The following is a 25071-nucleotide window of genomic DNA, read 5'->3' as shown; positions in this document are numbered from 1 at the left end:
AAATGACTCTTTCAGACATGTTTGTGTGTGTTTGTGTGTGTATGTGTTTACAGCTCTGCTGAGGTACAATTCACATACAATAAGCTAGATATATTTTCAGAGTACAATTTGATGAGCTTTGACTGAAATAATCACCACAAACAAGATAATGAGCATATCCATCACACCCACGTTTCCTTGTGCACCTTTATAATGTATCCCTTCCTTTCCTCAGCTGTCACTAGGCAACCACTAATCTGCTGTCACTAAAGAATACTTTGAATTTTTTAGAATTTTCTAAAAATGGAATCATACAATATATATTATGCTCTTATCTTTATTTCCTTTTTTCTGCTTACTTTGGATTAAATTTGATCTCCCTTTTCTAGTTTTTTATTATGTAACCTGAAGTCATTGATTTAAGACCTTTCTTTTCTAAAATATGTCTCATGTTTTCATTTTCATTCTGTTGAAAATACTTTCGAATTTCCCTTGAGACTTACTCTTAAGCCATGGATTATTTAGAAGTGTGTAATTCTTTCCAAATATTTGGAGGACTTTCCATGTATTTTTCTTTTACTGATTTTTAATTTAACTCCATTGTGGTCAGAGAACACACTTTGTATGACTTGCATCCTTTAACTTAATATTGAGACTTGTTACATGATCCAGATATGGTCTATCATGATATTCAATGTGCGCTTGTAAAGAATGTTTTCTGTTGTTATTGGGTCGAGTGTTGTATAGATGTCAATTAGGTCAAATATATTATTTGTGTTATTCAAATTTTCCATATTCTTATTTTCTGTCTTTTTGGTCTATCCATTATTGAGAAAGATATTTGTCTCTGACTAAAATTATGGATTTGTCTATTTCTCAAGTCATTTTTTTCTTCATGTATTTTGAATGTTACTAAAATGCACATATCTTTAGGATTGTTATGTCCTCATGATTAATTAGCCACATTATTATGAAATGGCCCTCTTTACCTCTGTTAATATTTTCCTTTGCAGTGTACGTTCTCTGATAATAATACAGTCACTCTAGCTTTTTAAAAAATGTTAACATAGTATATCTTTCCCCATCTTTTATGTTTCACCTATTTGTGTTTTTATATTTAAAATGGATTATCTATAAGCAGCATATGGTTGAGTCTTTAAAAACTATTTTTTTCCATTCTACCAATCTCAGCCTTTTAATTGGGTTGCTGTGAGACCATTGACTTTAATATGACTACTGATACAGTTCTGTTCAAAACTACCATCTTGCTATTTTTTGTCCCAACTCTGCCTGCTATTCAATGTCTGGAAACTGCTGTTTCCCATATTTTGACCATTTTTTGAGTCGTTCATGTGAGAGGGTAAATCCACTCACTGTTACTTCATTATTGCTGGAAGTAGAAGTCCTCTATGTTTTGTTTTTCATACTGACTTGTTATTTATATTTGGACATTTGTTATTATATATATGCACATTAGTCTTGTCTTTATACATGTGACAAATATGTTCCTCCAGTTTATCAATATTCTTTTAATTTTATTTATGGTGATTTTTTTTTCATAAAGAAATTTTTAATTTTGATGTTGTCAGATCTTTCTCTTCCTTTGGGTTTTTATGTCATGTATGACTGCCCTGTATTTTCTTCTAAATCGTCATGTTTTAAAAGAAGAAAAATAACCCCTCAGTATGAATAAGTTTTATTTTTAACATCAAGTTTATTAATTATAAACGTAATACATGCACATGGTAAAAAACAAGTAAAACAGAAGGCTATAGATGAAAATGAAAAGTTCCTTTCGTGTTCTCCCAGTACCCCTGCTTGCCAACTTCCTCTTGCCAGAGGTAACTTCGGTTAGCAATTTCTTGTATATATCCTTCCTTACATACCCTGGACACATACATACACATGCATATTTATCCTTTTGTACACAAACAGGACACACACACACACACGCACGCACACACGCACACACACACACATACACAGGGTTCTGCAATTTTTCATTTAACGTTATATCTTTGAGTCCTTAACGTGACTGAATTTTATCAGATGTTCACCAGACTGACAGAGGGACCAGGGCAGTCAGAGAACACAGTAAGGAAAGTGCACAGAAAAAGGTATATTCACCTCTGTAAAGCCAACACTTAGCACAAAACCTGGCACATAATAAATCCTCAATAAATAAGTGTTAAATAACTAAAGGGAAAGAAGAACTTGAGAAAACGGGAAACAAACTGCTACCTTGACCATTCTTCTCAGGCCAAACCGGGTCTCTGAGAGTTACCACCTCCCAGGGCAGCAGGGAACAATACCTGATGATAGATGAGGACATGGAGAGCTGGACCTCTCGCCTGCAATAACTTTCCACTGTGTGTCTCTTCCCCCACTAGATTCACCACCTCCAGCACACACATTTAGTTCAAATGCACAGTTCACACTGCCTACACAGTCTGGGGGCTCAAAGACTACACAGCTCAACTATAAACACACTCATACATACAGCTACCATTAATCAGTACCTACTGTGGGATAGGCACCATGCTGGGAACAACAGCCCTGCAAGGTTAATGTCAATTTACCCCCACTTTATAGATTAGAAAACTGAGGCTCCAAGAATCCAAGTGACTTATTCAGGGTCACACAGCTAGTAAGTAGCTTCCAGAGACAGCTCTACACCTTAATCAGGTCAGCCTGCTTTTCTGTCGGTCCCACAGGCTCTGTGCTATTTTCCTTGCCTGGCACTCCCTTTCTCCACTTGTCTCATCTAGTGTTTTGTGGAAGCCAGGCAGAGATAGAAACATGGGGTTGTGCAGGATCCATGCTAGGCTATGGAATACACTGTGAGGGATGAGTAGTGAGTCAGTCATAAGAGTATGAACAAGAACAAACACATGGGGGAGGTATTAAAAGTTCAGAAAGGGAGTGGAGCCTGGGAACTGGAGAGCACCCTCAGGAGCCTAGGATATGAATATTGTGGCAGCTCAAGAAACTCTAATGCAAGTATTTCTCTCTCCCTAGGTGCTTCTGGTGAGCTGCTCACAAACATAGCCCTTTTGCCTGCAGTCTTATAGCCACTGGCCAGTATATCTCCCCGCATCTTAATCCTATTCATTCTCAATGCCCACATTAAGTCTCACCTCGATGAAGCCTTTACCTATTAACCCAACTCATTCCTCTCACTTTCTTTTGTGAATTACAGTTTTACTTAAAATCAGCACCATAATATATAACATGTGTTTGTCCACCCTCTTGTTCTTTAATTATTTCAGGTATCTTGTCTCTTTAAGTGGACTCCTTCACATGTCTTTTTTTCTATTGTTTCCCTGCCCTGTCTGAGTATTGAGAAACCTGGCTGGATGCTAGACCCAACTCTCCCACTGAGCTGTGTGACTTGGAGCTCGTCACAACCTCTCTGAGCCTCATCTTCCGACCTTGGAAGGTTTTTGTAAAAACACAGTAAACATTTTAACACAATATAAGAATGTAAGGTATTATTGCTGAAGACATTTCAACTAAGGTGCTTCCACCTTTTACATCCTATTTAGTGGATGGGTCTATGTAAGAAATAGCAATCACTGCTGCTTGTTTCACACGAGCGTCCTCAGCAAAGGTTAACAGGTTTAGAACAAGAATACTGCACAACTGTTAGAGATGGTGCCAGACAGAGGAGGTCTATATGCAGCTGATTCAGGGGCTCTCCTTGGAAACTACCAGGTGATTCCAGGCTTGCTCATTTTTAAAGCTTCTATTTTTCTGAATGTTTCTTCATGTAAATGATCCGTGTCAATGCTATGAAAAATGAAAAGAAACTTGTGTCAAGTCAAGCCAACAGATGCCTTCAGTACCTTTCTTTCCTGTTCTTAAGGATAAGATTCCTATTCACACTTGCACCACACCACCACTCAGTTACTTCATCCACTCCAGTTATCTACCTTCTCCCTCAGCCTTAACTCCCTGCCTCGGATCTCAAAAGAGAAAATGCTTAACTTCCTCTTGAACTCTCACTCCTATCCCTCCCTGCAATTGTCCAAGGCCCTGCTCCATGAGTCCATCTGTCCCTGATCCTGTATCTATATCCTCTCCCTCTCTATGGGCTCCTTTCTCTCAGCTTACAAATTTGCCTATCCTAAAAAAACAAGACAAAAAAGAAAACGGACAATCCCTCCCCAGCCTACAACCCCACATTTCTTCTCCTTTTCACAAAAATCTTGAAAAAGTAGTCTCCACTCCTTCTCCACTTCTTTATCTTCCATCTTCTCAAGTCACTGCAGTCTGGTTTCCAGCCCCATCACACCACTAAACAGCCCCTGACAAGGTCACCTATGGCCTCCTAATTGGTAAATCCAAAGGACACTTTGCAGTACTCATCATTTTGGAAATCTCTGCTGCATTTGACACTGTTGAGCAATTCCTCCTTGAAACTCACTTCTTCCATAGCTTCCAGGACACCTTTCTCTCTTGGTTTTCTCCATGGGTTTTCCTTTCCATACCCACCTCTTAAAAGTTGGTACTGCCCAGGTCTAATTCCCAAGAGATGTTCCTCAGAGGTTCTTCTCTTCTCATTCTCCCTAGAGGATCTCATCCATTGCCATGGCTTCAGCTATCACCTCCAGGGAACACTCCTATATCCAACTGTTACCTACTAGAAAACTTCCCACAATGTCCTGCAGGCACTTCAAACTCCACATGTGTATCCCTGATTAAAACGTATTTGACTACAAAAGAAGGTATAAACTCTTTCAAGTGTGTAGTGAGGTACAGTTTTTAGTTTTTAATAGATAGAAGCTAATCTTTATCTAGCAAAGTGAAATGAGTAGCCCTGCTAGTTATGCAATTGTAGGGTAAGTAGACATTTAATGCCATGGAAGTGTAACAAGAACTTTAGAATTTTTTGAATGACTTAGCAAAAGCTGTCTTACCTCCTGACATGTATAACTCACTGCTGGAGAAGAGGCAGGTCAATATGCTTAGGAAGCCTGGAGGTCTTCCGGGAGTTAAGAGACCACCTACTCTCAACCCCTTCTTTCCAAATTTAGAATTAGGAACATTTGTCAGGGTGATCTAGGGGGCTTTAACCAAGGCCCAGTGCCTGGGAAAGGCACCAAGGCACCAAAAATAAAATATCTTGAAGAAAGAAGAAGGCTTAAGTGGGGCTCCTGACTCAACTCAGGGGCGTACATCTTTGTGGGCAAGGACTGGCTTCACGCATACATACCTGTGGCTGATTCAAAGAGCTCTTCTAGACCCAGACACTCTGACACATATGGTACTTTAGAGAACAATGACTGCACATTTGGGTGTGGACTAAAATATATGTAACCTCGGAGTCCAAGTATAACGGCACTGCAGGGCTGGGAGGGATCCACACCAGCCAGGGTATCACCATCCAGTCACCAAGCTTCTGTGGGACTGGGTAGGATCATCGGTTCTCAAGATGAGCCCCACGTGGCAGTAAGAAACAGCAGTAGCAGTGGACTGATTCTCCAACCAGCTTTGGAAGCAAAACTGGCTCCATCTTTGGAACCAGTTTTGGAAAGGTGAGGAAAGGCCCCCAAATGTACTACTACTCAGATATGTGAAAGAAAAGGGTGACAACTGAATTCGAACCCGGAATTCTGCAAACAGATCTTACTAATCACACATGGCATACAAGGCCTTGCCTACCCCCTCAGTCTCATTTCTTGACACATTCTGCTTTGCACTTTATGCTCTAACAATAGCGAACTTCCTAGAGGTTTCCCACCTCTATCCCCCTCAAGTACCACAAAACATGCTGCTTATTGTCTGTCTACCTCTGCTCATGCTATCTCCTGAGCATGGACTACCCTTCTCCATCCTTACCCCCATTTCCCTGGCTATAGTCCCGAGACTCAACTCAGGTGGCCCTTCCTCCAGGAATCTTTCCCCGAGCCTCCTGGGCTGGGTGAGTTGTCTCCTGCCATGGTTCCCTTAAGATTTCATGATTACCCTACTGCATTCGTAAGTTTATGTGCCTGTCTCTACCACTAAGTTCACTGGTCCCTAAAGAGTACGAATCACGTCTCTCATCTTACTCATTCTTGTCTCCCAGCACCTGGCACATTTGCTCAGCACATAGCAGATATTCAGCAAGTGCTTGTAGAATGAGTGAAGGTGAGCACTTGTCACTCTGAGGCCACAACCTCTTTTTTCCCCCTCAATCTTCTGAAGGTCTAGATACCTAGTCTTTATTGAACTGTCTCCTTGCCTTGCCCCCAGATGCTCTAAATTAATAACTGGTTTCCTATATGCTTTTACTAAATGCAAAGCACTGAACTAGAAAGTTTATGGGGAAAATACAATGAGGAATAAGATTCAGACCTCATACTGAAGCAGCTCTTAGAAAACAACCTTCTTCCTTCAGCCTTTCCGATTCTCAGACAAGACTCCCCTTTTAGGAGGCTCTCCTGGATTTATGCCCTCTCTAGCCCACCACCACGTTAAATGATCAACAGTTTCCTCTCACTTTACTTGGGCAAGTATATATTTCTATTGATTTCAGTGTTATCTGTCTTATATACACTCTAATGTTCAAAATTTATTTGAGGTCAGTGAATGGTGTCTACTGTGTGTGCGTGTGTCCTTTATTTTGTATTTTGAGCCACTATTGCACACTGCTATCAACTTGTAGATTGACAAATTACAAGGGTTTGAAGGTTGGCCTGAAAACACAATGGAAGCACATTGGTTAAAAGACAAAGGGTGAGAGAAACAGGAAATGGTGCAACAATTTACAATAAAAAATAAATAATGGCATCACAAAATAATTTCTCTGTGATGTCGTTTAGGACCTTTGCTGAAGCTTACACACCATAGGGTGCTACCACATTAAATTACTCTATATTTAAAGAAACATTAGGATTGATTGTTGAGTTTATTTCAACCTACTGAAAATACAGACTCCAGTCACCCTTTTCTGAGAAAGACACCAGGGAGGTCCCTAAACCCCGGAGGCTTATTATGTTGTGAATAATTCCCTCTTCCTGGGCAGTAATTGCCACAGTCTCGAGTCTAACAGACTTCACTTTGCTAGTAGAGAACCAGCTTCTGTTTCAGCCAGACTTGTAATCAGGCCTTTATGCTGTTTTCATTTACGCTTCAATCCATCAAATTGGCTTTGGAATGTGGAATTTTTGCACTCAGCCGTTATTTTCCATTATGTGTTCCAGTTCTGAATGCCAGACATAAATGGCCATTTGGCCACTGGTTAGCCGCCAACAGAGCAGAGCTATATCCTAATTAAGAATTACTTTGTGTGTTATGCCAGCCTGCTGAGCTGGCAGGTGAACGTTGACCCGAAAGGGTGAAGACCTCCACTTTCTGTAACTGTAATTCTGCAACAGCTTCATCCCCCTGAGCCTTGAAGACTCTCAACATGTAAACATCAAGCCCTCTGGCAGGTATTAGAAGAAGAAAGGGAAAGGGTCTAACATTTATGGAGTACCTCCTATGTGCCAGGGGCTGCACATTCATAATTAACGTCTCACTTCATGCAATCCCCATGCTAACACCAGGTAGTCAGGTACTACTCATGTTCGCCCCATTTTATAGACAAGGATACTCAAGTTCAGGGAGGTTAAGTAAGTAAGCATGGTCATATAGCTAGTAGATGCTAGACCTAGTATTTAAGCCAGACCTAGCAGAATGTGGATCTGATGCTCTTTTTCCTACACCCTGTTGCTTTTCTTAGCAATGGTATCCAGCACCTACCTGTTCCCTACCTCTCTCCTTGTCCCTGTGTCCAAGGAAGAGGCCTACTGGTAATTTCACTTACTTTGATATTTTGCCTAGTCATGGACATCCCTCAGTTTTTCTTCTCTTTTCTCACTGCAATGACTATGATCAAACCCAACGTGCCTGTCCTGACCCCCTCTCTCCCACTTCCCCCACCACAGTAACTTACTAGAACGTTTGTAGTTTACATATTGGATGAATCAGTGCATCACACAGCATTTGAACTCCGAAATCCTTAAGGTCATTTCCACTTAAGTCTAGCAACGTTAGGTTCTCATTTCTGTTGAGGACAGAGGCGAGGGCTCCACAGCATGCATCTGTGAGATGACATTCTGCTAGCCTATGGGGGATTGGGGATTCAAGAAAGAAACCGGTTTTACCAAGTTCCACAGTGACCCTCCATTTCATATACAGCCTGGAACAAGAGCCCAGGGTACAAAGAGTCTCTGTGCACTTACCACAAGGTCTGTAGCTTGCAGGAGGGGTGTTTCAGCCCTTCACACAGCACCTGCATGCCCTCGTCCCCTAAGGCATTGTCACTGAGGTCAAGAACTCGTAGGTGTTCATTGGTGTACAGTGCATTGCACAAATCCTGACAACACTCTCCAGTCAGGTGACAGGTCCACAGTCTGCCAGGAAGTAAGGCAGATAAGGTTGGCATCATTTCATCTGCATTGGGTCACTTTAGGTATTAGGATTACCCACTAGAAAAACACATTAGAAAATCAGAGTGGCGGGCTTCCCTGGTGGTGCAGTGGTTAAGAATACGTCAGCCATTGCAGGGGACAAGGGTTCGAGCCCTGGTCCAGGAGGATCCCACATGCCGCGGAGCAACTAGGCCCGTGCGCCACAACTACTGAGCCTGTGCTCTAGATCCCGCGAGCTACAACTACTGGGCCTGCATGCCGCAACTACTGAAGCCCGCACGCCTAGAGCCCGTGCTCCACAACAAGAGAAGCCACTGCAATGAGAAGCCTGTGCACCACAACCAAGAGTAGCCCCCACTCGCCACCACTGGAGAAAGCCCGCGCAGCAACGAAGCCCCAGAGCAGCCAAAAATAAATAAATAAATAAGTAAATAAATTTATTTTTAAAAGAAAAGAGGGCTTCCCTGGTGGCGCAGTGGTTGAGAGTCCGCCTGCCGATGCAGAGGACACGGGTTCATGCCCCGGTCTGGGAGGATCCCACGTGCCACGGGGCGGCTAGGCCCGTGAGCCATGGCCGCCGAGCCTGCGTGTCCGGAGCCTGTGCTCCGCAGCGGGAGGGGCCACAACAGTGAGAGGCCCACGTACCACAAAAAAAAAAAAAAAGAAAAGAAAAGAAAATCAGAGTGTCATGTAAAAAATATCCCTTGGGCCAGGGCCAAACAGAGATTATGGAGAGGGGAAGATTTATTCCCCCTAAATTATCTGGGTCTTCATTTATTGTTTCCTCAGAGATTATATCACGAGGCCAGAAAAAAATCACTTAATTTTGGGAGTTGCTGAAACATCAAGGAACTCTGCCTGTGGCTATTGTCCACGATACTTACGCCAGATCCTTTAACTGACAGTCAGGCTGTTTTAATCCTTTACACAGCAATTTCAGTCCCAAATCTTCAATTTTGTTATTAATGAGAAGCAGCCTTGTCAGGCTCCGGGTAGAGCTCAGGACTTGGGCGAGGGACTCACAACAAGCTGCAGAGAGGGAACATTCGGAAAGCCTGGAGGGATGGGGACACCAAGGTGGCTGTTAACCATGGCAGCAGGGAGTCCCACCAAACCTCAAATGCCAGTGCCCACAAGAAGGACAAGGACAAGCAGACACTTACACAAGATTCTCGATTATACCATTTGCATGCCGCAGACCTTCACAGAGATGCTGTACTCCTGTGTCCCCCAGGGCATTGGCAAACACAAACAGCTCTTTTAAAGTCTGACTCACTTGCAAGAAAGAAGAGAGCTCCACACAGCTAGCATCTGTTAGGTAACATGTGCTCAAGCTACCCAGAGACAAAGAAGAAAAATCAGCCACTGCTGTCATTTAGCTTCCCGGGAATGTTCTCCCAGCCTCCCCATTTAGCTAAGTCCTAGCCGTCCTTCAAGTTCCAGCTCCTGGCTCACCACTTACACAGAGCCTCCTCCCGAGGTCTCCAGCCCACAGTGACCCCCTCCCTTTCCCTGGGCTCATCTGGCATTTCTAAATGATTCGACAGTGTTCGGCACTTGATTACACGCTGAACTGTTTCATATCTGTGTGTCCTTAAGGGCAGCCCTGTCACTTGTAGTCCTTCTGATAACTCCATCCACATCTAGCCCAGTGTTGAGTACATAGTAGTATTCTTTACAGAGTTAATATTTAATTAGCATCACTCCTGTAAACACACAGGACGGTAGTATACTGGAAAGAGCATGGGGTATGGAGATAGATTTTGGAGTCACATCCTGACTATACCACTTTCTAATGGTGTGACCTTGGACAAGTCAGTTTTCCCCCCAATCCTCAAAGTTTCCTCATCTGTACAATGGGGTAAGAAAACCCACCCTATATAGTTATTTCAAGGAGTGAATTACGTGAAATAACTTCTGGCAAGCACCAAGCATAGATGCTGGCACACAGCAGGCATTTAACAAGTTCAACAGTTATAAGATGATGCCAGATAGTTGTAAAAAACTTACTCTAGCTTCTCTACTTTACAGTTGGAATGTCTGAGACCCTCACAAAGATACTTCACCCCTGTGTCCCCCAGGGGATTTTCACTCAGGTCCAGCTCAGTGAGGCTTGGATTGCAAATGAGAACAGAGGCAAGATATCTGCAAACAGTCTCTGAGCTTCCAGGGAGAAAGCTAGCACACAACCTGGAGAGAAAGAAAGATGAACAGACACAGAATTGGCCACTTTATCATCCTACTCCCTACCCGCAAAATATCATGAGCAAAGAAAATACAGGCTCACCCATATGAGACCCCCCCAACCCTGAATATGTCACAACCCCCTTTTACCCATGAGAGGGACCTGTACGTTGCTCCCACAACACTGTGTCCCCCAATGAGAACTCAAAACATGTTGACTGCCCCCCAAAAGAAAAGAATTGGGAGGAAATATCAACACGACCTAATCTCATTTTAATTCCCTGCATGGATTTTAGCACTCTATCTCATATCTTCTTTCGAATCACAGGGGAAAATGCTATAATCATCCTTAATACAGTTTACAGTCAAAAGATCTTTCCTTTCCTTTTCTTTTATCTATAAGTTCATTACTAGTTAATTTGTCATCCTTTGAGAGACCCAGCTCATCACCATCATCCATATAACATTTTTTCTTTGGCACAAAGAGTGGTTTTTACTGACCTTCCCGTCTTCTCAATCTTTGTTTCTCCATATTAGGTAGTCCAATTCCCTGAACTATTTCCCATCAACTTTCTCTTCCATCACTTTCAAGAATTTCTACGATATACATTACAACCTCTGAGTCTTCAATTTTCTCTTGAGTTACCAGGCTCCAAACTCAGTCTTGAAGGGGGCTCATAAGGACATCACATATCTATATTTCCCCAACTTGGAAATTTTAAATAGAGGTATTTTGCCAAAAAAATGAGTTTCAAAGTGGATTTAGAAAGCTTTAATGCTAAAGAGCTTTTACTTTAGAAAACCCCACATATATGTTGTGATTGTTAATTTTATGTGTCAAGTAGTTGGCTAGGTCATGGTACCAGATATTTGGTCAAACATTATTCTAGATGTTTCTGTGAAGGTACTTTTTAGATGAAATTAACATTTAAATCAGTACACTTTGAGTAAAGTAAACTACCCTCCATAATGTGGGTGAGCCTCATCCAATCAGTTGAAAGTTTAACAGAGAAAGACCGACCTCCCAGGAAGAAGATGGAGTTCTGCCAGCGGACTGCCTTTTGACTTGAACTGCAACACTGGCTCTTCCCTGTGTCTCCAGTCTGCTGGCCTACCCTGCAGATACTGTACTTGACAGCTGCCATGATCCGCGTGAGCCAATTCCTTAAAATAAATCTCTCTATATATTTATACACATCTTTTTGGTTCTGTTTCTCTGGAGAAACCTGACTAATACATATATGGTAAATTTTTTATTATGGTCACTACATGGACTTTGAAGTCAGACACATCTGGGTTTCTACTTGTGCCTTTGCCATGTTATTTAGCCTTTTGAACTTGGGTTTCTGTTTCCTCATCTGCTAAAATGGGGATAGTAACCTGAATCTCTCAGAGCTGTTGTGCGCATTAAAGGAAATCATGTATACAAAGCACTCAGCAGAATGCTTAGCACAAAGTAATTGCTCAGTAAGTGTGGGTTTTCATTATTGTCATTAACGTTATTGCCACTTTTATTCTTCCTCTCCATGACTCCTTGAAATGTGTTTTGATCATACAACATCCATCCTGAGCTGCATTATTTTTAACTTTTTTCTTGCAGTATGGAAACTAATAGTGACAACTTACTTGAGCTTCTGTACTTTGCAATTTGGATCTTTTAAGCCTTCACAGAGCAATTTCAAAGCTGAAGCTTCCAGTTTTGTTTCACTAAATTCCAGCTCAGTGAGCCACTGATTGGTGCTGAGAACAGCTGCTAGCGCACCACAAGAAGCAGGAGAGATAAGGCATCGGTACAACCTTCAGAGAACAGAAGAATGACCTCATTACCTTATTCATGCTCTCCCCCAAAACAAAAGAAATTGACAAAAAAATTACATGAACACAGACAACAAATTCTCCTGCTCAGTTACCTCAATGTCTGTAAGATACAGTTTGGCTGTTTTAATCCTTCACACAGAAGCTTCATTCCGGAATCTTCCAGGGTATTCTTCACAAATTCCAAATCTGTCAGATATTGGTTGGTTTCAAATACTAAGGCGAGGTCTCTGCCATAAGAAGCTGTGAGGTGGCAGAAAATCAGTCTGTGTGGAGAAAAAGGCATTTCAGAGAAGAAAACAGAACTCTCTTTAAAGGTACCCATTTGTCCCTTACTGATGTAATGAATTATTTAAATTCATTCGATAATTAATTTATCAGATGCTTACCACTGTGCTAGATGCTGAAAACACAGAAATAATTAAGATCCAGACCCTGCCCTCAAGGAATGCCCAGTTAATGGGGAAAAAATTAGAAAATCATAGATTATAATACAGTGTGAAAAGTAGTGCAAGTGGTATGCACAAGATATCATGGGGACACAGAAAGGTGGCACAATTCAGCCTAGCTTGAGGGGGGGTTTGGAGGATCAAGAAATATTTGTAAGAAGAACCACTACTCAAGTGTTGTTCTGAAAGGGTGATAAAAATTGAACAGGACTTAGATGGATGAGGAGAATGGGAGTGGGGAGAGCAGGAGGCACTGAGGGACAATCCACTCATGCAGCAGCCTGAGTGAAAGCCAGGAGGCAAGAGATGGGATGCTTCATCTGAGAAACTGCCAATTATTTGCTATGGCCTACTTTAAAACACTGGAAGATATATATCAAACTGCTAACAATGGTTACCTTCCAGGTTGAAGGGAAGGGTTGGATTACAGGGAGACATTTACTTTCTAGATATTTAGAAATTGCTTACAGTGATCAGAAGTTATCAGGAAAAAAATACCTTAAAAATTTGAAAAACATAATACATGTTTACTATAAATAATTTTTACAATAGAGAAAAATATAAAGAATAAAGTTTTTTAGGGCGGCTTCTCTGGTGGCGCAGTGGTTGAGAGTCCGCCTGCCGATGCAGGGGACACGGGTTTGTGCCCCGGTCCGGGAGGATCCCACGTGCCGCGGAGCGGCTGGGCCCATGAGCCATGGCCGCTGAGCCTGCGCGTCTGGAGCCTGTGCTCCGCAACGGGAGAGGCCACAACAGTGAGAGGCCCGCGTACCGCAAAAAAAAAATAAAATAAAGTTTTTTTGAGAAAGTTCTGTATTTCTACCACCCAAAGATAACCACTGAAGATTTTTAATGCATGCATACATATAGCATCATATGTTCTCTGTAACAAGTGAAATCACAGAAAGATTTTAAAAGACGAAAACTTTTTCCCAACTTCCCCTCCAACTCCACCCCCCAGAGGTCCCCAGCGTTGAGAGTCTGATGTGTATGCTCCCACTCCTTTCTCCAAGATCATAGAAACATATGCAAACACACACACAGGATTTGTACGTTTTACAAAAACAGGACCATAGAAAACATTACTACTTTACATGCGCTTTGCCATTCAGTCCTCATCTTAGGCCCATAGGTAAAAACTGAAATTTAATTATAGCACAAGGTCATACAGTAAGTGGCAAAGTAGTACTCAACCTGAGGGCTGTCTGGTTTATCCTCTAGGCCTGGAAAAACCATTAGAAGTTTAAAGAGACATGGTCAGATCCCTCTGATGCCAGGGTAGGGCAGGAAATAAACCTGGGGTCAGAGGGCTGCAGTGGTCCAGGGAATAAATTGCCCAGGGGGAGGCGGGGAAGGGCTGGAGGCAGAGAAATTCAAGACACGTTTTTGGGAGGGATATGGCCAGGATTTATTACCACTTAGGGTGATGGGGATGAGGCTGTACTCTGACTCCACCTTCTTCCTCCACAGGGTAGTGGAGGCCACTGAGGAATGGGGGCTGTTTCCGGTTCTAGAATATTCCACCTGTAGGAAGGGCAGGCCCACCGAGTGGGACAAACTATTATGGTGGTGGTGGGGGGGTGTTTGAGACTTTTTGTACCTGATTACAAGCGCTTCACGTTCTTGGTTCTGAATCTTTTCTGACCACTCCTGTTTCTTCCTGCCCGCAAAGACTTTCAACAGCGTAGGGTGTTCCCTTATGTCGGTGGAGGGGGGCGGGAATCTTCCTCACGCACCCCACCCACCCCCACTGTTTCTGGAAGTTGGAACAGTCCCAAGGTGAACGTGTGGAGTGGTAACAAGAGGCTTTCTTTGTTAAGTCAGAGCCCTCGGGGAGAAAAAGAGAGCGAGCAGTGCCCTCTCTTTAAACGTGGTAGGCCCGTGTGTTCGGCGTGCATCCGCATTAGCCAGGAGGTGAGGCTTGGCAGGAGGTGTCCTGGGGCAGAGCTCTTTACGGGGTGGGGGGGGAGGCAAGCGGAGATGAGGAGACCGAGGGGAAGGGGAGAGGACAACTGGCTGATTCATCCCCGCAGGGCCAGCCAAGCCCCAAAGGCCCTCAGTTATCATGGCCTTGAAACTCGAGGACCCTGGTAATGGGTTCCGGCATGGCAAGGTGGTGGCCTTCATCAACGAGAGCATGGCCAGGCACGAAAAAGGCTCTGCGTTCTATCTCGAGAATATATCCTTGTCCTGGGCGGTGGTGGAGGACAAGCTCCGGGCCATACTGGAAGATCATCAGGTGTCCAGCGAGGCCAAAGAGGCCTGTGTCTGGGGCAGCCTGGCCCTGGGCGTGCGCTTCGCCCACAGGCAGAGCCACTTACACAGGTACAGGGTGGAGTGGCTGTACTACTTCGCCAAACTGCACAAGTCGGTGGCGCGGGCCTTGGTCTCAGACATGAAGTTGCTCAAGGCACAGCAGGACGTGGAGCGCAAGGAGGCGGCCTCCCTGCTGCAGCTAGCCCATGCCAGGCTGGCGGAGGTGCAGAAAGAGCGGGACCTCCTGAGGTGGAAGCTGTTGCAGGCAGTAAGATTACTCTGACTTGGTCCCTAGCCCGTCCCGGGACCCGCCCCCAGTCCCGTTTGCCGCTCCCACGCGCCCCCCCTCCGCCCCCAGTCCCGTTCGCCGTTCCGCCACCCCACCCCCACCCCCGCCCCCAGAACAGGTCTCAGATCTGCTCACTTCTCTCCAGGAGTCGGCTGCAAAGGTACCAGGCCTGGCCACTGCCAGTGGGACAGGGGCAGAAAGAGCAGGTGAGGAGGAAGAAGAAGCAGGGGCCACTGCTCCTACTGCAGCCGCTTCTGGAGCCACAGGAGGAGGAGGAAGACAGAAGGATGTGGAAGGGTCAGAAGCTGCCGAGGGAGCAAAGGAGCTGCGTGGAGACCTTATGCAGCTTCTCGGAGTTGTGAACCAGAAAATTTACACCTCTGGTGGGCAGAGGGAGGGAGATCTCAGGTCCATGGACACAGCCATGCTTTATTTACCTGGGATAGCAAAGTCCAGGCGCACAGTCTCACAGGACTGTCTCACAGGACAGTCTCCTGTCCAGCTCCCTGCCTCATTCCCATCCTCACACTCATGCCCCTTATTCCCCTTCCCAGACGCACCCACATCCTCCCCACCAGCAGCGCCGTTCACAGCAGGAGCTCCATCTCAGACGTCTCCCTGCTGGGGGCCCTCTGATTCTAGCTTGTGGTCTGATGTGAGGGGCCAGGGAATGGGCCCTCAAGAACCACAAAGAGACGGGAGGGGCTCTGATCACCACCAGCAGGGGAGACCTCCAGTACTTCAAAGGCCAGGGGAGAAAACTTGCTTCCACTGTGGGAGGGGAATCTGGCTATAAAACCCTTGAATTCAGAAATGTGAAACAGAATAGAAATGTACCCTGATGGGAAATCAATTTTCAGAGGGAGGGGGAGGGGTGGGGGAGGGCTTGGGAAGAGTGGAAGGAAAGGGTGGGTGGGTGGGTGAATGGGGCAAAGGAGCTGTGAGAGAGGAGGGGAAATGGGGTGGAAGGTAGGGTATGGGGTGGTGGCTGGGGAAGTTGTAGATTGGGGGCTTACGGAGAGAGAGACCTAGAGAGACAGACGTGTCCTGATGACCGTCTTTGTGTTCCAGAGCACTAGTACTCGACACCCCAGAACTACTGCCGCTTCTGTGTGTGCCTCTCCCCAACTCTAGCATCTGGTGGACCTGGGCAGACAGTATATAACACCCTTGTCTCTGCTTCCCCCCCCACCCCTGAAACTAGACTGTAGATGACTGGAGCACGAGTGGACATTTGACTCATCCTGAGCCAAACAGATCCTCACACTAGAGAATCTGAACAGAGGGGCAGATTTCATAGCCAGGATGGTGTCGGGCAATGAAGCAGTGGGGCAGATTTCATAGCCAGGGTGGTGTCGGGCAATGAAGCAGTGGGTCACTGGGAGTTGGGGGCAAGGTCGGGGTCACGGACACCGAGGCCACAGCTGAGGCCTGGCCTTGGCTGTGGGGGAACAGAACCGTGTGCTCTACAAAGGCCTAGTGCCCTTTAGAGAATCACAGTCTGAGGCCCCAGGGAGCAGAGAGGCAGAGAAGCAGAGAGGAGTTGATCCCGTGACCCCAGATGTGCAGAGTGGCATCCCGACCACTTTTCACTTCCTGCAGTTGTGCTGAGTGAAAATGCACTTTACACAGATCCTTTTTTCTTTAAGCTAACTTCACAGGGTTCTTGTTCTGGGCAACCAGATTATTGCCAAGCCAGAAATTTACACCAGAAGAGCAGTTGCAAACCACAAACCGTCAAAGAAAATGTCAGAACTGGCAGGGGAGGTGCATCAGGGAGTGATGGGTAGTGGGGATTCCTGCATCCCAAGTCTCCAGCAATGAACTGGACAGGAAGCTCATTCATGTTCTGAGTGAGTTATATCATGAGAAACAGGCCTGGGGTTAACCCCGGGCTTACAACAGGGCCACCTCTAAAGGAATCCTTCAGGGCTGCACACGGAGGACGCCAGCACCAGCTGCAGACGAAGACTACTACCGTTCAGCCCCATGACAGGAGAAGCCTCCCCAGTCTCCAGTGGGGAAGCAGGAGTGGTGGGGGTATGGGGTGGGGAGGGGTATGAGGCAGTGGGGTGGAGGGCTTTTATGTCTTTATATACTTTGGTGTTGTGTAAAGTAAAATAAATGCTCACAAAAATACAAAAAATAAAAGTAAGTGAATTTATAGGCTCGGGTGAGTTTGGAAAGGCTACCTCTTCCTCTGGGGCAGAAGGGAAGGAAAGCAGACACCGATGTGTGTGGTGAGGAGGTGGGAGGGAAACCAAGCAGGCTCCTGTCTGTGTGTGTATGATGTGGACAGACAAGCAGACAAGTCACCTGAGAGTGAGCGAGGATGTAAGGTCCAGGTGGGGGGTGGGGGCTTCAGAGCATTGGCGCTTGGGGGAATAATTGCAGAGGAGGATAGGGGTGGGGAATGGAGGGAGAGAAAAGGAAACCAAGGGGAAAGACAATGGGAGTCTGGAAGGAAAAGGCAGGGGAGTGGGGTAGGGCCAGGACGGGCATCAGACACAAACTCTTGGATTTTACAGTCTGACACCCACTTGCTACAGCAAAAACAGCACATACAAAAGGAGAAGAGGCAGGAGGGGTTGGCAGGGATCGCTGCCTGACTCCCTACCCCTTCTAGGCTTGTAGCGTATCTTTTCATCAGCTGGGAGTGTAATTTCTAGCAACCCAGTCTTTACCTGCAAATACCTAAGAGTTTAAAGCAAAGTTCAACTTACTTCAGGTCTTTGACTTTACAGTATGGGTTACGCAGTGCTTGGCAGAGCAAGTGTAGTGGAGAGACTGGCAAATTACGCAGCTGGAAGGGCCTAAAAGAGATGAGAAAGCAAAAATAAAATGATTAACAAAATTTTAAGTAAAAGGCTTATTTTGGCTTCTGTTGCCATCTTAGTGCTAATTTACAAAAACCTTAGGAGGTATTACCCCATTTTTCAGATAAGGAAATTAAGGCACAAAAAGGTAATTTGCCCAAGGTCACAGAGGAACAGAATGAAGGTCAGTACTCAGGTCTGTCTGACTCCAAAGCCAAAGCCATGGTACTGTATGCCAGGCACTGAGGTAAACACTTTACACACAGAATTTATCTTATCTGGTGCTTAATCCAATGACAGGTATTGTAATCACCACTTTGCAGATGCTCAGAGAGGTCAAGTGACTTGCCCAAGCTATCTGTACACTGTAACTGATTCTTGGTTGTCAGTACTAATAGAAGAATTAACGACAATAACTGAGAACTAGGAAAGTTCAATACGGTTGACCTTTGAACAATATGGGGGTTAGGGGTACCAACACCCCCACAGCTGAAAATCCACGTAAAACTTCACAGTGAGCCCTCCCTATCCCTCCATATCGGAGGTTCTGCATCTGGGGATTCAACCAACCTCAATCCTATAGTACTGTAGTACACATTTATTGAAAAAAATCCCCATGTAAGTGGACCTGCGCAGTTCAAATCTTTGTTGTTCAAGGATCAACTGCAGTAAACTCTCACTTAGTCAACACACTTGGGAAAAGTGGGTGTTTTTGTGGGGGTTAAACTTTGAAAAGAATTTAAGCCTTCTGATGAAAGCAATGGGGTTGAAGGATGGGAACTCCATCTAAGGCTGATTTTCTGGAAACCCAAAATGAGCTAGAAGCCCCTTTGTGTTTCCATCAGTGCTTAAAATCTCTCAAATGTATATTGTCCATTATTTTACTTTATAATATACAGTTGGATTGAAGCTGTCATGAATTCATGAAGACACTGTAGCCAAAGTGCTTCGTAATTCCAAGTCCATGTAACTTCTCATACCCCTTCCCCTCTGGTCCCAAAGTCTTGCTGCACCTCCCTTCCCCTCCTCACTTTCCACAAACATACCTATGCCATGTTCAATTCCACCTCTATGCTACTGCCCACTGAGGAACTAACAATTACCAGAGAAAAGACTTGGGTTAACTCACTTCCCAAGTTGAGCCTTCTGCCCACTCCTGTCTCCTTCTCAAGGTCCCCTACCCCTCACCTGGCCCCACAACTAAATGAGAGGCACTGTCCATATTAACCTGAGTACTGAGAACAGACTTATGACCAGTGGCATTTTCCAGACAATGCAGGTATAAGTCTCCTTGGCTGCTTTAGTAAGTCAGTAGAGCTGTATTTTGTAGTATACAGAGTACATACTGTGTAAGTGGTTTACCTAAGCCTCTTTGAACTCCAGCTCTCAACTCTCCATGTAGGTGTGAGTCTAGAAGAAAGAACCCAGGCTTTATAGCAATGTACACAGGAGTGCAGCTATGTCCCTTACCAACCTGGAGCTCTTTGAGGCCTCAGTGATGAAGTATATGTAGAGAAGAGTGAGGACAAATTGAACATTAAATTTACAACTTTTTCCAGAATAGTCATCAGCACCAAAATAGCAGAGTCTTCAATGATAATCTTAATGATTTATATGCTCATAACTTTTTATAATTATAAAGCACCTTCACAGAGAGACAGTGAAGACTAATGGACACATACACTCACATACACACACCTACAGTGGCTAACACAGTGCCTAGCACATAGTTAAGTTCTCACAAATGTTAGCTTTCCCTCAGTGTCTACCTTGGCCAGTGCTCAATATGTGATAGATACTCAATAAATCCTCATTGTGTTGATTGACATACAATATGGAAAGCAGAGATAATTCAATTTATGTATTGAAAGTGCTAGAGATGATTATGTGCCTGAATACTTGAAATAAACAAGAAGGCCTATCATTTCTGTAGGCCAAAACACTGGTGAAAAGACATTAGTATACTCACTGATTAAGTGTCAAGGTTGGTGGCATGAATGCTGAAGCTTGATCTTCCTCCTCAAATCCAAGTAGATGCTGACACTTCAGAGACACTGACAGGTGACTATGACTGCTTTTTACACAGAATGACATAGCCAGAATGTCCATTTTTGTATAGGTAGGTTGAAGCAGTATAATTGACCCTAAATCATCAATTATCCTTTTTGCATATTCTTCTTCCTGAATCTCATACAAACAGTGAAACAAGTCCATTGGCTCAATCTGTAACCTAGAAGATTTATCCTTTATTTCTTTCTCAGTCCACTTCAATAACTCCTCTCGAAGTCCTGGAGAGACTTTTCTCCCAAAAGTAGTTTCCACAGACTTTCCCTTTCCTTTATGTAAGAGGCCAAATAAGAACTGTATTGTTAATGATGAAAATCCTTTCCCATATTGCTGGAATATTTCTTGCCACGTTTTCCCCACTTGATCAAAAAACATCCAGCTGCTGTCATTCTTCAGGGCATAGAACACAGCAGTCAGGAACTCTTGGAAACTGAAGTGAAGGAAAGTATAGACACTGACACCTCCTTCAACTTTTTTCAAAAAGTGATTGAGAAAAGTGCAGTTGGTATCATACACTCCTATCCCATGTCTTCTGAGGTCACTGATTTCAAACAGGACCTGCTGGTTCTGCAGTCCCTCTGCAGCCAAAGAGCAAAGGCCCCACAGGCAACTCTGTCCCTTCCACACCGAGATGCCTGTAAGGGTTTTGAGGCACTTGGAAAAGTAGAACAGATACACATCAGTCATGGTTTGAAGTGATCTCATAAGAGTCCTGTCACCATCTCCCTGTGACTGCAGGACACTGCAGATCATCCAGGAGATGATGGGAAGAGAAGACATAATGTCAAGGCCTTCATTTTCTCGCAGACCATAAAAAACTCTCATTGCAGCATTAGCACCTGAAAACTGACTCAAGAAATATGCTCTCTTTTCAGCATCTGTAAACCACAGGATCTCTGCCTGGGTAGCTTGTTTTAACAGAGAGTGAAGCTTCTTCATGGTTGTAGGCCGGGCAGTTATCAGGAGGGAGGATTCAGGAAACAGTTTTTTCCTCACAAAACTACATAAGAGGGTCTCTACTGGCTTCCTCTCCAGGGGATTGGCACTAAGATCCTCTTCCTGGTCACCTACAGGGTACTGAAGCTCAGGAAATCCATCAAGAATGAACAGAAGCTTCTCTGGATATACAAGAATAACATCCAGGATTGGTCCGTCAATATCTTGAAAAGCGTTAGTGATCAGGTCAGCAGCGCTCAGGTTAGCAAAACGGCTTATTTCTCTGCAGTTTACATAGATGAGATAGTCAAATCTGCCTGGAGTAACCATTCCTGCTGCCCAGTCAAACATGAACTTATGCACCACAGCTGTTTTCCCAATCCCAGCACATCCCTGAAGCACCACAGTTTGGGATAAGCTGGAGCCCTCTTCATCAGGATCAAATATATGTTCCATCTCAATAAAATTATTTTGTTGAGGAATTCCGCATGGTGGCTTTTCTGATATACAGTGTTCTTTTACAACAAGCAGTCGTGACTCTATATGCTTGCCATGGTGATAACATTTGTCAACTCCTTTTTTTAGGTATTTTTCTTTTAGATGTTTTCTAAATACTTTCCTGTAATCTAATGGGGTGACACCAAGAGTCAGTAATCACAGAATACTAGACAACAATACAAACAACAACTATAACTAATACTACCATCACCACCATCTCTACTCAGATGTTTCAAAGCCTCCTCAAACTTCATGCATCTGAGCTCTTGATTTCTATTCCACTGCCCACCCCCTCCAAAAAAAAATAACCCTCCTCAGGGCTCAGAAAAATGTTAGGATTCATTATTTCTTTTTTTTCCCTTGAATCCTCCACATCCATTTAGCAAGGCCTATCATTTATATCTCCAAAATAAGCCTCTAATCCATTTGTTTGCCACTACAACCTCAAATACCACCCAAGTACAAGGCACTATCAACTCTTTCCTGGACTGCTGAAACAGCCTCCTACTCATTTATACTCTTGCCATCTATGGCTCCTCTCCACACAGGCAGCCAACGTGATCTTCTAAAAATATCAATTACATCACGTCACTGCCATGGCCCAAAACTTTTCAAGAGCTTTTCATTGCACTTGATATCAAATCCAAAATCCTTACCTCATCCTACAAGGTCTGCTACGATCTGGGCCCTATCTACCTTCACTCCCCAGCCTTTTATATCACTCTCCTTCTCCGTCCCTATACTAAAGCCACACTGGCTTACTTTTAGTTCCTCACAAATGCCATGTTCTTTCCCACTTCCAGGCCTTTCCACCAGCTATTATCTCTGCCTGGAACACACTTCTTCCTGCTCTTCCCATGGAGATCCCCTTCTCATCCTTCAGACCTTAAACATTACTTCCTAGAAGAAGACTTCCCTGACCATCCAGTTTAAAGCAGATCCTCTCTACTATACCCTCTCCCAGGACCCTGTTTTCCCTTTATAGCACTTAGCACAATTTACAATTGTCTTGTTTATTTTTTTCATTATCTGACTTTCCCACTAATTTACATGAAAACAGGGACCTTGTCTGTCTTTTTCATCATAGTACTCTAAGTACCTAGCTGGTGCCTGGAACATGGTAGACACTCAATATTTATTGAAAATGGCTATAAATGCTTGCTTTTGAATTAAAAAAAGCCATTTATTATGCCTATTCTGTGTCAGATACTGTACTAGGCCCTTTACATACATTTAAAAAAATTTAATCATCATAATAATCCCATGAAGTAGGTATTATCCAGATTTCATAGTTGAGGAAACTGAAAACTTATAACCAGGGTTATACGTTCATGGGTGTGCAATCTGTGCTTAGGCCTCGTGCTCAGAGCATCCATACTTGGTGTAATGCTCTGCTGTTCCTATCTTGAAATTCTTAATAATTTTTGAACAAGGAATCCTGTCTTTTCATTTTGCACCATACCCCATAAATATGTAGCCAGTCCTGCTTATAGCACTGGGTAACTTGTCCAAGGTTCAACAGCTAGTAAATGGCAGAGACTTCAATTAAGACTCAGGTTTGTCTGAAGCCATGGCCTATATGCTTAAATACTATATTACATAGTTTTTCACTTTCTGCAACTAGAAAAAATAATCCAAGGAGTCAGTTATCAAATTCAAACTTCTGTTAAGTGAATATCTAAGCTAGTATTTTCCAAATAAGTTTCTTGTGTAACATTTTTGCAAGATATTAATAGGAGAGCTGTGAAAAAGGTGTCCAGTGGTCAAATAAGGTAAGGGGAATGCACCTTCTATCCCATCTTAGAGTTTCTCAATACATATTAGCATATGAAAGGCTCTGAGCGAATCAACAGTTAAAAAAAAACAGACTGTTTAACTTTGTTTAATCCAGTATTTTCTGGACTTAAATGACTACAGAACCCTTTATTAAAAGCAAAATTATTAATTCCTGGAGAATAGTATTCTGTAGAATTCAGGTTGGGGAATGCTGATCTAGATAAGTGTTTGCAAACTTTTTCTGTAAAGTTCCATAAATAGATTAGGCTTTTAGGTCTCTGCTGCGATTACAGGCATGCCTTGGAGATATTGTGGGTTTAGTTCCAGACCACTGCAATAAAGCAAATATTGCAATAAAGCAAGTCACACAAACTTTTTGGTTTCCTAGTGCATATAAAAGTTACACTTACACTAACTGTACTGTAGTCTATTAGGTGTGCAATAGCATTTTATCTAAAAAACAATGTACACACCTTAATTAAAAAGTTCTTTATTGCAAAAAAATGCTAATCATCATCTGGCAACACAGGGTTGCCACAAATCTTCAATTTGTAAAGAACCATAATATCTGTGAAGTACAATAAAATGAAGCTCAATAAAACAAGGCATACCTTTACTCAACTCTGCCATATTAGCGTGAAAGCAGCCCTAGACAATATGTAAGTGAATGGGCATGGGTGGTTCCAGTAAACGTTTATTTACAAAAACAGGCAGCTGGCTGGATTTGGCTCACTAGCTGTAATTTGTTGACCTCAACCTAGATCATTCCAGAAGCAGACTGGTCTATTGTCTTCATAAAGTCCTGTATATCTGGTGCTTGACTACCATCATCAGAGGTCCTCCTAGTATTTGAATATCTATTCTAAATGATATAAAAGCCCTATTTGTTATGACAGTTTGGGACTTCATGAATATTACCAAAAAAACCATTGATTGTTGCTCAGTGAATATGGGGGAAAAATGGGAGAGGACTGGGGATGAGTGGGGTTCATGGGAGACACTATTCCCAAAACAGAAAAAGAGTAAATCAGAAAAGACATCTACCTGTAAGCTCCTTCCATGAAAATGAAGCCAGAGAACTTGAAGCAGCTGTGGGAGGAAGAGCTAGGGTTAAGAGTATCGCAAATACACCTTTGTACCAAAACATGAAATACACAGAAATTTAGTCACACTATTACAGCCATTCATGCTGTTCCCCAAACAGAAATAAAACAAAGAAAGCAAGCCACCTCACATCTATTCTAACTTACCAAAAAGGTATTTCATAGCTAATGTCCAACATAAAGTAAACCTAAGAAATTCCCGCACAAATATATTTAGGGTGTAAACATTTATATTTATATGAAAAATAAGGAAAATTTTAGGCATGAATTTAAAGGGGCATTCATTATTTTAAGTGACTGTTTCTGGTATTTTTTTTTCCTTTGAACGTTAGCTTATTGCTTTTGTTGGAGCTTCTGTTGAGCCTAATTTGTTAATGAGAAAGAATAAGACATTGCTGATGTTAGTTCGACAGAAATATACAATGACCTACATTCAAATGCGCGCGCGCGCGCGCGCGCACACACACACACACACACACACATCCCTTCACATTCCTATAGGTT

The 25071-nt window shown here is 43.5% G+C and overlaps 2 protein-coding genes across 10 annotated transcripts in view; one reads left to right on the top strand and one right to left on the bottom strand.

Moving 5' to 3' along the window:
* Positions 1-1722: 1722 nt before the first annotated feature.
* LOC114906326 (NACHT, LRR and PYD domains-containing protein 12) overlaps positions 1723-25071 on the bottom strand; it is a 51593-nt gene continuing 28244 nt past the window's right edge. For all 9 annotated transcript variants that reach the window (XM_029241064.1, XM_029241069.1, XM_029241066.1 and 6 more), the window contains 11 exons: positions 24509-24553; positions 20157-21816; positions 18095-18184; positions 12473-12643; positions 12189-12359; positions 10389-10568; positions 9542-9712; positions 9263-9433; positions 8190-8360; positions 7901-8071; positions 1723-3768 (listed from right to left, as the gene is read on the bottom strand). In XM_029241064.1, the coding sequence (XP_029096897.1) occupies positions 3687-3768; positions 7901-8071; positions 8190-8360; positions 9263-9433; positions 9542-9712; positions 10389-10568; positions 12189-12359; positions 12473-12643; positions 18095-18184; positions 20157-21816; positions 24509-24553 (3083 nt within the window). In that variant the 3' untranslated portion in view covers positions 1723-3686. The remainder of the gene's footprint in view (positions 3769-7900; positions 8072-8189; positions 8361-9262; positions 9434-9541; positions 9713-10388; positions 10569-12188; positions 12360-12472; positions 12644-18094; positions 18185-20156; positions 21817-24508; positions 24554-25071) is intronic.
* On the top strand, positions 14892-16167 carry TEX13B (testis expressed 13B). Its single transcript, XM_029241178.1, has 2 exons — positions 14892-15350; positions 15517-16167. Exons 1-2 carry the CDS (start codon positions 14892-14894, stop codon positions 16165-16167), a joined length of 1110 nt encoding a protein of 369 aa, XP_029097011.1.

This window comes from Monodon monoceros, unplaced genomic scaffold, assembly GCF_005190385.1.
Source record: "Monodon monoceros isolate NGI ecotype Baffin Bay Population unplaced genomic scaffold, NGI_Narwhal_1 Super_Scaffold_22, whole genome shotgun sequence".
NCBI classification, from domain to species: Eukaryota; Metazoa; Chordata; class Mammalia; order Artiodactyla; family Monodontidae; genus Monodon; species Monodon monoceros.
Note: the sequence above shows the minus strand (reverse complement) of the source record. Positions and strands in the feature narration are given on the sequence as shown.